At 39.7% G+C, this 16,608-nt stretch overlaps 1 protein-coding gene across 1 annotated transcript in view; it reads left to right on the top strand.

The window, feature by feature from the left end:
- LOC107094676 (phospholipid-transporting ATPase ID-like) overlaps positions 1 to 16,608 on the top strand; it is a 24,017-nt gene that overhangs the window by 5,669 nt on the left and 1,740 nt on the right. The window contains 18 exon segments of the mRNA XM_015390452.1: positions 219 to 494; positions 2,244 to 2,332; positions 2,457 to 2,650; positions 2,748 to 2,956; positions 5,216 to 5,259; positions 5,342 to 5,507; positions 8,631 to 8,819; positions 8,904 to 9,019; positions 9,133 to 9,297; positions 9,402 to 9,513; positions 9,646 to 9,751; positions 11,647 to 11,797; positions 11,876 to 12,059; positions 12,151 to 12,374; positions 12,455 to 12,538; positions 12,621 to 12,866; positions 14,688 to 14,826; positions 15,729 to 15,859. Coding sequence (XP_015245938.1) covers positions 219 to 494; positions 2,244 to 2,332; positions 2,457 to 2,650; positions 2,748 to 2,956; positions 5,216 to 5,259; positions 5,342 to 5,507; positions 8,631 to 8,819; positions 8,904 to 9,019; positions 9,133 to 9,297; positions 9,402 to 9,513; positions 9,646 to 9,751; positions 11,647 to 11,797; positions 11,876 to 12,059; positions 12,151 to 12,374; positions 12,455 to 12,538; positions 12,621 to 12,866; positions 14,688 to 14,826; positions 15,729 to 15,859 — 2,825 coding nt within the window.

Genomic DNA, 16,608 nt, shown 5'->3' with positions numbered 1-16,608 from the left:
CTTATTTCTTGCATCAAAGGATGCTAGTCTATATAACTATATATAACTTTGAAACTTATTGAGACATCTCCAGAACTTAGAAGATCTAAGCTTTCAAATAAAATACATCGCAGAGGAGCACTGCATTATAATATTATTTTACTGGCCAGTGGCGCTTTCATATGCAATTTGTTTGTGCACAAACTACAAAACCGTTAGAGTGAAAGGGTTAATGTCAGACAGTTAGAAACAAAACCTTTGTCTTCTTTTTGTCAGTGTAGGTAAATATATGTTTGTAAATATGTAAATATCTGGTTTCTCGGTGTCTTATAGTAGCTCATATCTGTGTGTTTCAGGGGAAGTTCGATGTGAGCCTCCAAACAACCGTTTAGACAAGTTTATGGGGACCTTGACTATTGATGGACAACAATATGGACTGGACAATGATAAGATTCTGCTCAGAGGATGTACTGTGAGGAATACAGACTGGTGCTTCGGTTTGGTCATCTTCGCAGGTACAGTAGGGATCTGACCTGAGAGGCAACCATGAAATGCACTTCTTACAACCAATTCCATCTACATATTTCCATCAGATTCCTTAAAAACAAATAGACTCAGACTGGAGGGTATGTCGACAAACCACCAATATTCACAGGAAATCCCGACATCAAGCATATAACAGCCAACTTTATCTCAATGAGTTAGGGTTGATATAGACATTCTAGAAAAATTATTCAGATAAACATAAAGATAAGAAACATTTTTCAATAAGACTTCTACCTAAAAGTTGAACAGTTTTTTGGGGAAAAGTGGGATTTTACCAGTAATATATGTTATGTCTATTTTTGAGGCCTTCATTTATGAGAGGAGATTCCCAAACAGAATATTTTAGCCTGGATACAAATTTATCTAGAGAATAACGTGTGATGAGATATGCATTTAATTAAACTGAATCGATGATGTTGAGTCACGATTTGGTTATGGTTAGTTGACCCAAAAGCAGAGGCAGGGAGGCAGAGGTGAATCTCTTGTGGATTTAATAATGACTTAACAGAAAACAGAGGCAGGTTATCCAAAAATCCAAAAGGAAAACAAAGTCCAAATAAACATGAAACCAGGAGTCCAAAAATCAAAAAAATTTAAAACTAGTCTAAACGTACCAGAAACCATGGCGACATCAGGGGAATCACAATCATAAGGAGGAAGGCACAGAGAGAAGGGGTTGGAGCATGTTAGACGGTGTTTGACGAGGACCCAGCAAAGGAAAACTGAAGAGAGAGGGCTTTTAAAGGAGACTGAGACAAAGAGGGGGCTAATGAGGAAACTGGGAGCAGGTGTGCACAGAACAAGAGAGGGAAAGAGCTAGGGAAGAAGGAGAACATAAGAGGGCAGCAGAGAGCAACAAATAGAAACCTGGAAGACTGGAAATAACAGCAAAATGATAATCAAATAACTAGGACTATAATACATGGAGAAAAGAAAACTAAACACTAGAAAACAAGGATTAAAGTAAGACTGAATTCTCAAAAGAAAAACATAACAGATGTGTGAACCGTCCATCGCAAAGTCCGATTGTTTATTAAAAATGGATAGCTCGAAGGGCATTATCCCACTTTTACCATGATCTCTTACAAAAGAGAAATGTAAAGAAAAAGCTGAGTTGATGGTTCAATATCTCTCGCTGTGATGCGTAACCAAGGTAACCGGCTCTGGCAATAAAACCTGCAAAGGTAGCGATCATGATCATTTAGAACGATCAGGCTGTTTGATTGGAAGATTTTCATAGGTTTCAGGCTCCCTGCAGCCAATCAAAATGAAGCACCAAGAGCGTTATATAAGAATAATATAGAGTTTTTCCCCAGTAGTTTAAATGATCAGTGGATCAGGTAAACGTTACATTCTTCAAATTCTGCTCAATTTATGTAAATGTCCTCACAGTCATTTAGAAATGTTGCTTTTTATCTTCATTCTTTTGTGCTTTTGTGTAAAAAAAAAACAGCCCCACATCATAATGTTACCACCCCCGTACTTTACTGTACTCTCAGACATGCTAGCCCTTGTGGGTTTTTTAAAGTTCACATTACTTTGCTTATTATACCTTAAAACAAGGTGTTTTGATGTTTCAAAGTACTAAAATCTAAACTAAATATTAGTTTGCAGTTGGTAATGCAGTTGGTACACGTTTAATCTGGGACTATGTGACGTTTTTATTCATCTTTAGTATTTGGAAAAAAACGCCCTTGTGTTTGAAACAACGTTTTTAGGTCCTGAGACCAAACTCATGAAGAACAGTGGGAAAACCACGTTTAAACGGACCAACATTGATCAGCTGATGAACATCCTGGTGCTATGTGTGAGTTTATGCACGCAATCGATGAAACAAAAGCAGAAGAAAAAAGATTTGTGATTTAGCTGTTAATTTCGATTATGATGTCTTGATTGTTCCTCTTAGATTAACGCCTCTCCTCTTTTGTTAGATCTTCGGTTTACTAGCAGTTATCTGTGCCGGTTTGACTGTTGGCCACTCCATCTGGGAAGGGAACCAGGGCTCAACCTTCACCGCGTTTCTTCCCCGTAAACCAGGCGTTGGCATTCCTCTGTCGTCTTTCTACTCCTTCTGGTCTTATATCATCGTCCTCAACACGATGGTCCCCATTTCTCTCTACGTCAGGTATGCAGCCTCCACCTATGAACATGATGACCATAGATTAGGTACAGTTACGGTACTACATGGAGGACTCATTACCTTCTCTGGTTTCTTCTGTCAGTGTGGAGATGATCCGTCTCGGAAACAGCTTCTTCATAGACTGGGACAGGAAGATGTACTATCCTAACAAAGACACTCCCGCTCAGGCGAGGACCACCTCCCTCAACGAGGAGCTGGGTCAGATTAAATACATCTTCAGTGACAAGACCGGTACTCTGACTCAGAACATCATGACGTTCAACAGGTGCTCCATCAACGGGAAAAACTACGGTAGGAATCAACATTTAGAAAGGAGGCAAATATTTTCACCCCTGTTGAGTTTCTTTGTTTGTGTTTCTTATAAAATGGGCATGTTCTGATTGTTGCTTTGTTTTTTGGAAATATTTAAGAAATATTTTTTTCTCTCAAGGAAACAGCTTAAAATTTGCTAAAAAAAACATTTTTAGAGGAAGCAGTTTCAGACTCATCTTCTCTGCTGAGATTTTATGTACATAACCCATTGGCCCCCGTTGTTGCAAAGGCATATCCTTATTAGGAAAACAATTTCAATTCACAATACTCCCAAAACAAGTATTTTCTGCTGATTTGATTATCTTCCATAGAAACTAGAAATATGTAACTTGTGTTGTAGATCTGTTTTGGTTTGCAGGGACTGCACTTCTATCAATTTTATGGCATTGATAAAATGATAGAAATTCCACAAAATATGGAGCGATATACACTCACCGGCCACTTTATTAGGTACCCCATGCTAGTAACGGGTTGGACCCCCTTTTGCCTTCAGAACTGCCTCAATTCTTCATGGCATAGATTCAACAAGGTGCTGGAAGCATTCCTCAGGGAGTCATATTGACATGATGGCATCACACAGTTGCCGCAGATTTGTCGGCTGCACATCCATGATGCGAATCTCCCGTTCCACCACATCCCAAAGATGCTCTATTGGATTGAGATCTGGTGACTGTGGAGGCCATTTGAGTACAGTGAACTCATTGTCATGTTCAAGAAACCAGTCTGAGATGATTCCAGCTTTATGACATGGCGCATTATCCTGCTGAAAGTAGCCATCAGAAGTTGGGTACATTGTGGTCATAAAGGGATGGACATGGTCAGCAACAATACTCAAGTAGGCTGTGGCGTTGCAACGATGCTCAATTGGTACCAAGGGGCCCAAAGAGTGCCAAGAAAATATTCCCCACACCATGACACCACCACCACCAGCCTGAACCGTTGATACAAGGCAGGATGGATCCACGCTTTCATGTTGTAGACGCCAAATTCTGACCCTACCATCCGAATGTCGCAGCAGAAATCGAGACTCATCAGACCAGGCAACGTTTTTCCAATCTTCTATTGTCCAATTTCCATGAGCTTGTGCAAATTGTAGCCTCAGTTTCCTGTTCTTAGCTGAAAGGAGTGGCACCCGGTGTGGTCTTCTGCTGCTGTAGCCCATCTGCCTCAAAGTTCCACGTACTGTGCGTTCAGAGATGCTCTTCTGCCCACCTTGGTTGTAACGGGTGGTTATTTGAGTCACTGTTGCCCTTCTATCAGCTCCAACCAGTCTGGCCATTCTCCTCTGACCTCTGGCATCAACAAGGCATTTCCGCCCACAGAACTGCCGCTCACTGGATGTTTTTTCTTTTTTGGACCATTCTCTGTAAACCCTAGAGATGGTTGTGCGTGAAAATCCCAGTAGATCAGCAGTTTCTGAAATACTCAGACCAGCCCTTCTGGCACCAACAATCATGCCACGTTCAAAGTCACTCAAATCACCTTTCTTCCCCATACTGATGCTCGGTTTGAACTGCAGGAGATTGTCTTGACCATGTCTACATGCCTAAATGCACTGAGTTGCCGCCATGTGATTGGCTGCTTAGAAATTAAGTGTTAACGAGCAGTTGGACAGGTGTACCTAATAAAGTGGCCGGTGAGTGTAGAAACTTGTGTGAAGGCACTCAAAGGGAGACATGTATTTTTGTTTTGTGCCTGCAGTAAAACAATATAAAAAGACATTTTAAGCTTCTTTACAACTTGCGACTACGACATTTTAACTATAATGCCCATAAAAATCAGAGTATGAGCGGTAAAGCGTTGGAAAAAAAGGACAACACCTGATTTCCACTTTCAAGATGGCTGCTGGTCACATCAACAGTAGTTAAACTTTCTTACTTTGGCTGTTAGTAGCAGTTCTTTATTATGTATGCAGCATGAAGAAAGTTAAAGAAAGGTGGTATGAATTTGCTGGGTTACATTTTGAAAAATAAATCTCATTTTTTTTTTTCTTTTTCATTTTAATTAAGTAAAAGAATGAGCAGTCTTGAAGAAGAAAATTAAAATGCAAATAGGATGATTGATTACTAATTTTATTTATGGGTCAAGTAATGCAGCCACATTCTTAAAATGAAAAAGCATTTCTGAAAATGCTTTTTCATTTGAAATATGGTAACAATTTGCTTCCATAGAATTAACCCTAAAATTAGGGTTTAATGCTAATTTAATGATTCTGACAAATATGTCTGTTTAATCCAGGGGAGCTGTACGACTTTTATGGAAATAGAATGGAAATAACAGAGGTAAAGTAACCTAATCGACACCAGACCATATTTACCAGGCTTTATCGATGTGCATTGTCTATTCATCCATATTTCTTTACAGAAAGCGCAGCGAGTGGACTTCTCCTGGAACCAGCTGGCGGATCCAAAGTTTGTCTTCCATGATTGCAACCTGTTGGAAACAGTAAAGGAAGGAAACCTAGAGGCCCAGGCCTTCTTCCGCCTGCTGGCTCTGTGCCACACCGTCATGCCTGAGGAAAAGAGGGAGGGTCAGAGCCTACGATGATTTATTTTTTCTATTATAAGCAATGACATAATTAAAGGAAATATTTTAAAAACTGTATTATATAAACGTGATTAAACTTTAATTAAATACTTTGAAGACACCTAAGCTGGTTGCAGAAAGAACACATTTGAATTAAAAATTTAGTAAAAGTACTTATGATTCTGCACATGTTGCTGGGCAATATGGCTGCTGACCAGGGAGACGTGGCGTTAGGAGGGAGCCACACATTTTAATATAAAACATCTAAAAGACATGCTGGTGAAACTTCTCCATCATCCAGGTCATATCTATTCCAAAAAAAGTTTTAAAAAACAATCCACTGGACTTTGTTTCCAAGTTTGAAGACGTTTCGCTTCCCATCCAGGAAGCTCCCGGATGAGAGAGAATCTAAAGAACATTTGACTGAAATCTTAAAATGATCCAATTGATGATTATAACAGATTTTCTAAAGGGATTCTCTGGTGCCTTTAAGTCAAGGTAGAAATGAGCATTCCTTCACTGCAAAAACGATCTAGAAATAAGTAAAAATTTATTAAATTAAGTGTATTTACCCTTACTTTCAGTAGGTAAATATGAGGATTTGCCAATGACATTAGTATCTTTACTCTTAAAATAAGATAACTAGATAATATGAACTTGAAATAAGATAATGCAATTGTTTTTTCTTATTTAAATGTAAATTGTCTTGTTCCATTGGCAAAGTCTCTCACTTTCGTCCTCAATTGGAGAAAAAATGCACTTACTTTAAGAAAAAATTACTTACTTAGATTTCCATTTTTTGCAGTGTTTGGGGTTTGCACACGACACTGACCCCATTTTTTTCACTTAATTTTTATTTAAATTTTTGCAACTTACACAGACATATATACAATCCCACATTCCGGCTGCTGCTCTATGTGGTATACTTAAAAAAAGAACAAAACTTTGAAAGTATATACAAGTTAGGCTTACAAGTAAAGTAGGTCACATGGTTAAACATAAGTAACTTACAAACATAAATGTAGTTAGTAATTACATAAGCAGCACCAATGGAAATAAAAATTTGATAGAAAATAATAAGTAAATATAAAAAGTACAATAGAAATAAAATACACTGCAAAAAATGGAAATCTAAGTAAGTAATTTTTTCTTAAAGTAAGTGCATTTTTTCTCTGATTGAGGTCGAAAGTGAGAGACTTTGCCAATGGAACGAAACAATTTACATTTAAAATAAGAAAAAACAATTGCATTATCTTATTTTAAGTTCATATTATCTAATTATCTTATTTTAAGAGTAAAGATACTAATTTCATTGGCAAATCATCGTATTTACCTACTCAAAGTAAGGGTAAATACACTTCATTTAAGAAATGTTTTACTTATTTCAAGATCTTTTTTGCAATGTAGAGTACAATGAAAGAAAGAAAATAAATAAATAAATAAATAAATAAATAGAAAAATATAAATAAAAAAGAAAATATAAAGTTTTACTGCATTAATATGGTCATGGCAGCTTTCCACCTCTTAACAAATCTGTCTTTTTGAAGCCTCAGGCAATAAGTTATTTGTTCCATATAATAGATTTCCCAGACCTTTTCAATCCACATTTTGTATGTTGGCGGTTCGGGCTTCAAACATTTAACTGTGATGCATTTAAGAGCTGCAATCAGTAATATTTATAGAAGGTATTTTTTTCCTCTTCTAGTAACGTGTTTTGGTAATAATCCAAAAAGTACCATCTCAGGGTCTTTGTTAAAGGTTTTCTGAAATACTTTTCTAAGGGCCTCGAATATCTCGTCCCCCAGTTTTCTCAATTTAGGTCATGTCCAAAATATATGAGTATGGTTGCCGATGTGTGACTCACAATTTCTCCAGCATTTATCTGAGTGTATGGACCCCATTTTAGATATGTCCGCTGGTGTCCTAAAGAAACGTATTATTATCTTACTGACCCCGTTTTGTCATATCATCAGCTCCATTTAGCTGCAAACAGGTCAGTAAATATGCAACATTTATAATCGACGAGATTTTCCCATTTGCTGCAGCAGGATAGCATTAAATATTTAGATATTTTCGCTCTAACAGGAAAAGAAATTATCCAAGAATCCAGAATTTATTTAATTATTCATGAACTCGATTTTTTCAGATACCAAAAATAAGCAAAACAACATCTCTTCGCATTATAGTAGTAGCCTTTCCAAATTTCCCCACTTTCCTTGATGGGCCTTTGGCTGGTCCGCTACAATTCCTTTTCCTACAATTCCTGTGCAATATTCTGTGCAATATGCTGACTGTGCAATATATGTGAATATAATAGTCATACCACTACCTCACCGTTGTTCCTCACCTACTAAACTTAAATGTAAAAATCAGTCCGCCTGTATATAAGCCATCCTGATTGTACATTTGTCACCTCAAATCTCTCTGTTACTCCCTTGTATTTTTTATCTTTTTATTTCTTATTTTTATTCCTAATGCACCTTTTTCTCCTTGTTTGCACCTTCTTTAAGTACTATGCCAACATGTGACCAGTTAATTTCTCCGCTGTGAGATCAATAAAGCTCATCTAATCTAATCTAAACATCAATATTTGTACTAAAATATTCTCTCTGTTATGATTTGTGGACATTAAGATTTTATAAAGAAGTATGATCTCTTGGTCAGACCCTGTAATTCATTGAAAGGGTGGAGTCAGGATAAAAAAATATTCAAGTAGATGGAAGTTGGAGGGATTTCGCTGGGAGTTGCAGGGAAGTGGGCTGTCATTCTACTGCCACTTGACTGGGAAGGGCCATTTTGAATGGCTGCTACTATATGTTAATTTACCAACTGCAGAAGAAAACTCTTTATTCAACAAAGCTACAGAGCAACTCAGTTTAAACTGTTGTTTATGTCCATCAGGCATATAATAGCTTTGACTTTAACCTTCATCACTGGGTCTATCCGGTGCATGCTCCTTTGAGCACCTCTGGGCTTCGTCCTGCAGTGGAGCGGAGTTGAGCAGGACAAGGTGTAAACTGGAGGCGAATCTTGGATCTGATTTGGACAGGACTTGACGGTGTTTGATGTTTAGACTTTTAGGAACCATCCATGAACACCATGTCTTGTTCTCTTTGTTGTCTGCCAGGAGAGCTCAACTACCAGGCTCAGTCCCCTGATGAGGGTGCTTTGGTGACCGCCGCGAGGAACTTTGGGTTTGTTTTCCGCTCGCGTACGCCAGAGACCATCACAGTCATGGAGATGGGGAAGAAAGTTATATACGAACTTCTGGCTGTACTGGACTTCAGTAACGTGAGGAAGAGGATGTCAGTAATAGGTAGGAGATGGACGGACAGATGGACAGACGGATGGATTCCTCATGTCAGGTTGATCACCCATTGTCTCTCTAACTCTCTTCCAGTTCGCAACCCCGAGGGTAAGTTGACCCTGTACTGCAAAGGTGCAGACACCATCATCTATGAGAGATTACACCCCTCCTGTGATGAACTGAGGGAAGTTACCACCAGACATCTTAATGTGAGCAATACATTCCCTAATCTGAGATGTTCGTAGACTCTGATCTGACATTTTATCGACCCGTCTAAGTTTAAAGTATGTGTTTTTAACAGCTCTATGATTTTTTCAACTAGGAATATGCAGGAGATGGCCTTCGTACTCTGGTCCTGGCCTACAAGGACTTGGATGAGCACTACATGCAGCGTTGGATGGACCGCCACCACAAGTACAGCACGGCCATGGAGGGACGAGAGGAGAAACTCGATGAACTTTATGAAGAGATTGAAAAAGATCTGATGGTCAGTTCAGTTTGGCTTTAACTTCTTTGTGTATCATCTGGTTAAAGAAGAGGATGGCTGAGAGCATTGGGTCTCTAACTCGATCTTCTCCCTTTGGTTTCCAGCTTTTAGGTGCCACCGCTGTGGAGGACAAGCTGCAGGACGGTGTGCCTCAGACAATAGAGCAGCTGGCAAAAGCTGACATTAAAATCTGGGTGCTGACTGGCGATAAACAAGGTTGGTGTTAAGGAAGAAGTAATACATTATGTGCAATTTTAATCTTTAACTACCCTTATCAATGTGTCAGTTTTCCTCTCATCATCTATGATTAACACCATTGTTCTTCTGATTCTTCTTGGTCTGAAAAAGAAACTGCAGAAAACATCGGCTATTCTTGCAACATGCTGAGGGAAGAGATGACAGACATTTTTATTGTGGCTTCAAATACAGCCGACGGGGTCAAGAAGGAGCTACAGTAAGTCAACCAGTAACTATTTATGGTTCGGTTTAGATCATGTTTCCTACAAACCCAGCTGTAAATAAAGCCTTTCACTGATAAAGATGTTTCCATAATTAATGCTGCTCCCCATAAAGAAATTCTTTCACATATGGGAAAATAAAGGAAGTTTGTCTCAGCTACAACAGTGGGTGGGGAGTTGGTCTGGTAATTTTCTGGAAAGGGACACGTCTCAGCAACTGCTTTCTTCTTTTTAGTAATGTTTCACAACATTATGTTAACCTGCGCCACAGAGCTAAGGCCACACACATGGTTGTCATTTATACCAACCACCCAACCCCACACACACACACCTTCAACCAAGGCACCTTTCACAGCTGCGAGTGAGACTTCTTTAGTAGTGACACTTGATAGTTAAGGGTTGGTTTGGGATTCAGCCATGCACTCGCTCTTTAAGGGCTGAATGGTCCACTCACTCTACCCACTACGGGGTTTGGGACAGGACTTAATGTGGCAAACCCTCTGCGGGAACACATAAAGTGGAGGGTTAGCACCCAGGGTTAGCGTTTAGCAGCCGGTTTGGGTCTGGGCCTATGCCCTCCACGTACACCAGGCCCCCTCCACAGCTGTGAGTGTGAATTTATTGCGAATGAAACTTGATAGTTAAGGGTTACTGGTTTAGGATTCAGTCTAAGACACAGGTGCATTTAATTTAGGGTCTCTATAAGTGTCATGATTTTATCAAGAGCTCGGGGGAAAAGGTTTAACAGGTTTATTGAAGATATAAGGCAGAATGAAGTGTTGCTCTGAACACTGCTCAACCGGAACTGAAAAGTGAGGGGAAGACACAGCGGTTAGTTCAGGCTCAGTGGGAAATTTGATTCATGAACTTGAAGAGGAGGATTTGGTTGCTGACTCACGTTTCCAGAGAAGTTGTTGACTCTTTGACTCCAGTCTGTGTGCTGTTGTTCCAGTGTTTGTCTGATTCGGTGGAGGGCGGAACAGGGTTTACCCAGAATGCAGTTGTTTGTAGGTGAACGGAGAAGCTGACAGCCACTCAGATTTCCTGCGGTACTTGAACGGGTCGTAGTGGAGATGAATCCCTTGCTCAGTGTGAAGCTCAAACGATCTCTTGGGGAAAAGTAGATTCAAACCTTCAGTTTAAATCCTTAGCTCAGTTTGAAGCTCAGATGATCCTTCCAGGGAGAGAAGGTCCAAAACACCCAGTTTGCAGGATGACTTCCTGCCGAGAGGCAAAGACAAAAAACAAGATTAAGAACACAGTTTGACTCAGCAAAACTCAGCTTGGCTAAAGTACCCCAAACTGGCAAACACTCTGGCGTCGAGGTAGTGGCAGTCAGCAGCTTAAGAGCGCTCTGTTAACGAGGAAACCATCAGCAGGTGTGTGAGGAGGCGGACCAGAACCAGGCGCCTCCTGGTGGTGGAAGGGAGACAAACACAGAAACACAAACACACAGACAGAAATCCTGACAATAAGTATGAGACAATAAGTTGGTTTTAACTCTCCTCTAGGTCCAAACCCCCATTAAATGCCGTATCTGGTTCTGTTTGATAGCCTCTGAGTATAGGGAATAGTTTATTTGTATTTCATTCAACAGTGTAATAAAGAAGTAATAATGTAATTTCTGATGTAAATATGAAGAACAATGCATTCTAAGTAAATTAAAGTTGGATATTTAGTAAAGGTAAACATAAGATTGCTGTTTCTGATACAGCAAAAAAAAAAACAACAAAGTTATATGTCATAAGTTTCTGTCCTTAAATTGTAAGAAATCCTTTCATTAAACATTTTTTATCTGTTGTCACTTGTATAAATTTGGGAAACAGAGAGAATGACTGTAAAATCTTTGTTCCGGTTGTGACTTGTCTGTTATCGATCCCCCTTTTTTTAGGAATGCCAGGAGGAAAATGTGTCCCGGCGCAGCAGAGGAGCCCAAAGTGATCAAAGCTCGAGCTGGCCTGCTCTGGCGCCAGCAGACCCAGACCATGCAGGATGAGACAGTAGAAGGAGAGTACGGCCTGATCATTAATGGACACAGTTTGGTACGACAATGTTTTAGAAAATGCTATCCTGTGCATTAGAGATCAAACTGCCCGTACATCTGAACTTCTCATCTTTAGGAATTTGCACTGGAAAAGGATTTGGAGTTGGAGCTGCTGAGGACTGCATGCATGTGCAAGACGGTGATTTGCTGCAGGGTCACTCCTCTGCAGAAGGCACAGGTGGTCCAACTGGTCAAGAAATACAAGCAGGCTATAACTCTGGCCATTGGAGATGGAGCCAATGATGTCAGCATGATCAAGGGTGAGATCCGGAGCTCCGGTCTAAACGAGCCTGCAGAGAATCTTGCAGACCTGACTGATGAATAAAGGATCTCATTCTTTTTATCGTTTAGCTGCTCATATCGGTGTCGGCATCAGCGGGCTGGAAGGGATGCAAGCCGTTCTCTCAAGCGACTTCTCCTTTGCGCAGTTTCGATACCTCCAGCGCCTCCTGCTGGTGCATGGGCGCTGGTCTTATATTCGCATGTGCAAATTCCTGCGATATTTCTTCTACAAGAACTTCAGCTACACCCTGGTTCACTTGTGGTACGCTTTCTTCTGCGGCTTCTCTGCACAGGTAAGTAATAAATCCTGGGTTTGCTTTGCAAATGCCTGAAAAGATGGATATTTTGTGCAGATGTTGACTTCTTTTGTTAGGCTGTATACGATGACTGGTTCATCACCATGTATAATATGGTCTACACTGCTACTCCAGTTCTTGCTTTGGGCCTCTTTGAGCAGGTAAGACTTACTGAAAAGTGGGTGTTCTCTTTATTTACACCGAGGCCTCTGTGTGAATTTTGCTCTTTGCTTCATCTTGCAGGATGTTAACGACCGCTGGAGTTTTCACTATCCTCAGCTCTACTCTCCGGGCCAGCTCAGCAAGTTCTTTAGTAAAAAAGCCTTTGTGCACATTGTGATGATCAGCTGCTACACCTCCCTGGTCATCTTCTTCATCCCCTGGGCAGCCATGCACGACGCCGTCCGGAGCGATGGCAAAGACGTAGCGGATTATCAGTCCTTTGCTTTGTTGACGCAAACCAGCCTGCTGATTGTGGTGAGCGCTCAGGTAAGAACAATGGCGTACCGACACAACAATAGGCCCATAAGCAACATTATCTAGAGGGGGGGGCCCATATCTAAGCTCTGGATTACCCATAATTCCAAGTCGTAGCGTAAAAAAATAAAACAGTCAAATACATTGTTCTTTTAAGATCTTTATTGAGGTTTGAAACATATTATATGAGCATATTTTTTACCAACCGTCTAATGAACTATACACAGTTATTAACATAGTAATTAAAAGTACCACTGTCTGCTTTGCTATTGGTGTCGCGTTTAAACGGAAATAGGAATTTTTCGCACCATTAAATCTTCAATGAGACGTCCTAGTCTACAATTGCATAAGGGGCCTACCAGGTGTCAATGATGGGGCCCCTAAAAGATCCGGGGCCCATAAGCAACTTCTCTGCTTACTGATAGTTGGGTAAGAAGCTCTAATCATTACTGACCAGGGGCGGAGTTAGGAAATGTGAGGCCCTAGGCAAAGACAGCTAGGGGGCCCCTGAATTGAGAAGACACCACATAAAACAGACCCATTATACAGATATGTTAATAGAATAGACATACATTATTTGTTCTACGTTTTGTCCCTATCTTCCTGTCTCTTTTCTTGTTGTTTTCCTCTCTATGTTGTGTTCTCAGCTGACTTTTCATGCTGTCTCTGTCATGATGTAATTAAGAGATCTGACCCACATACAGAAAACCACTCAGAGAAACCAGAGAAAAGTTTAAAAGGTTTATTGAGGAGTTTAAGGGGTGGGATTCGGGGAAACTCAGGGAGCTGGTGAACCGGAACTGGAAGTGAGAAGGGAAGTATACAGAGGTTAGTTCAGGGTCCGTGGGAACTTTGAAAGACATCTTGCAAACACAGAGATAAAAGGGACTCACGATTGCGGAGAAAGGTTTCTTCCCAGAATTCAGTCGATGTGGGTTTTTCCAGAGATTGAGGGGCTCGTTGGAGGGTGGACAGGTCTTTGGTTTGGTTGGTTCCTGAGGAGCAATGGGGCAGACTGCCACTTAGATTTCCTGGAGAATTTGAACGGATCGTGTGGTGATGAATCCCCTGCTCAGTGTGAAGCACAAACGATTCTTCCAGGGGGAGAAGGCCAAACATCCAGAATTCAGAGAAGCAAAAACTCAGTTAGACTAAGCTAAACTCAGCTTGGCTAGAGTACCCAAAACTGGCAAACACTCTGGCATCGAGGTAGTGACGCTTAAAAAGTCCTCAATAATGAGCCAACCAGCCGCAGGTGTGTGGGAGGACCAACGAGAACAGGGCGCCACCTGGTGGTGCAGGGGGAAAAACACAAAAACACAACCCACACAGACTGGATTCCTAACAGTCTCAAAAGGATTGACATTTTTTTTCCAAGCACTAAGCTCACTTAGCTGATTGCTCCTTCCGGTGTTTCCAAAAAGGCAAAAGTAAATAACCCAGTCCTTCTTTTCACTGTCTCCACAAGCACATAATTAAAAACATAATTAATCCGCACAAATGAGGAATAGTTGTATTAAATATACATGTTTTATGGGGCCCCCAGGAACTTGGGGCCCCAGGCAACTGTCTAGTATTGCCTAATGGTAAATCCCCCCCAGTCACCGACAGAAAAGCAGAAAGACTGTTCTTGAGTGATAATAATGATTCTTTATATGTGGTTGATAGTCCTGCTTAAATACGAATGTCAAGGTGTGTCCAGATCCACAACCAGAAGGAAATATATTATATTGAATATTTTCAATTATGGGTGTTGGTATAAATAATAGCTAAAATATTAATTGTGTCTTTCAGTAAAATTATATAAATTATTTTTATTTATTTTTTTTTTAGATGTTTCTCGACACCAATTACTGGACAGCAATCAATCAGTTCTTCCTGTGGGGAAGCTTGGCTGTCTACATTTCCGTCACCTTTACTTTCCTAAGCAACGGATTGTTTTTCATGTTCACCTCCAGTTTCCCTTTCATTGGTGAGTAGATATCGCTTTTTACAAACCGAGACAGATTGATTGATACTATAAAATAAGGTTATAGTTGAATTTTGAATGAACGCTACAGAAATAAAATCTGGATTTGATCAACAGAAAGTCAGATGTTAGAAATTAAAGTAATTCAGAAACTGAGATGAACTTAATTATGTTTTTTCTTTTGTCTAAACATAATTTCCTCAATAAATCCATTTAAATCAGGGGTTGGAGTTTATAATCAATTATACATTTTGAATGAATGCTACAGAAATAAAACCTGGATTCATTTAAAGCCTTTTTAGGCATCTTTTCCCCACATGAAGGACCTTGATCCTGGAGATTAAAACATAATAAAAATGTCCCATTTCTTGCCCTGTCAATACATTTAGGGCAATAAACCCTAAAGCTTCGTTCTTAATTTGTAATTAAACAGAAGTAGCAAAATTTTATTAAGTCAGGTTTAATTTTCTTTAAGGATTCCATTTTTAGGAAATATTTCGCTCTCAGGAAAAAAGAAAAACATCAATCTGAAATAAAGTTATGAACCCATTTAATTAGTCTACGGCATTGTAGAACTGCTCCCAAATCTTTTTATCTGCAAGAAACAGGCTACAAATGTATGGGAATCCCCCTGTAAAAATATACCCTGATCAAAAAATGTGGTACCTAAGATCATACCCTGTGGAACCCCATTGTTTAATTAAACCAAAAAGCGTCTCAATACAAACTGTTTTAACCACCAGCTTGAATTATCTTAGGTTCCTTTGCTCTGATACCATGCAGCAACAAAAACAGCAGCATAAACTTTTTTGTTTTATTATAAAAATGTATTTTTGATTTAACTTATTAACCGGTAATGTGTCCTGCGAAAGCATGATTTTTGTGTGTTCTTTGTGGGATTTCAGGTGCAGCGAGGAACTGCCTACAGCAGTCCAACGTGTGGCTGACCATTTTCCTGACTTGTCTTCTCTCCATCTTGCCTACGGTGGCTTATCGCTTCCTTCTCATACAGCTAAATCCCACCATCAGCGATAAGGTGAGCAACCAACACTGATTTAAAAACAAATTCCTCCTGTATTTTTGAGCAGCAGTTGGCTTTGGTGGCTTTATGACTCAGTGAGATAAAACTATTAGTCAGAATAATTGTGAATAATCTGTTACTAAAATAATAATTAGATATAACACTTGGTTTAGACAGAAAGACAAGACGTATTAGTCAAAGGAAGTATATTTACATTTTTTTTGGGGTCTTTATTTAAAAAAATAAATAAATCTACCATTAAAGAAGAAAAAATTATTCAGGATGCTAGATAGAGAAATATCTAAAGCAGTTCAATGTGAATTTGGGTTCATAATTTTATTGGAACTTCCCATCATCTCCAAGTCTTCACCGTTTACCTGTAGAGTTGAATTTCAGTTGATATATATTTTTTTATGTTGGCTCAGAATTCTTCTTTATGCGGACATTTGTTTTTTCCTATGGCAGGTATTACATTTGAACACGTTTTAGTGGGAACGTCTTTCTTTTTCACCACCCCCTTCTTTCAAGGTTAAGGTCCAAATGCCTCCCTATGGACTGGGACACTAATGTTCTAGGAACGTCCTGACTTCTTTCATGGGATATGGAGTCTTACTGCTCATTTCACTTAATTCTATTTTGCCTGCTTGTATGAAAGATGCAGAACATGCATCCATAAGGGTTTTTGAATGGATAAATCGTCTGAAATAGCCCTGATCCTAAGACCAGTGTTGTAGTGCTCGAGATCGGTCTTGGTCTCGAGACCA

Source organism: Cyprinodon variegatus, unplaced genomic scaffold (assembly GCF_000732505.1).
Source record: "Cyprinodon variegatus isolate N-32 unplaced genomic scaffold, C_variegatus-1.0 Scaffold500, whole genome shotgun sequence".
NCBI classification, from domain to species: Eukaryota; Metazoa; Chordata; class Actinopteri; order Cyprinodontiformes; family Cyprinodontidae; genus Cyprinodon; species Cyprinodon variegatus.
This window is presented reverse-complemented; position numbering and strand designations above follow the sequence as displayed.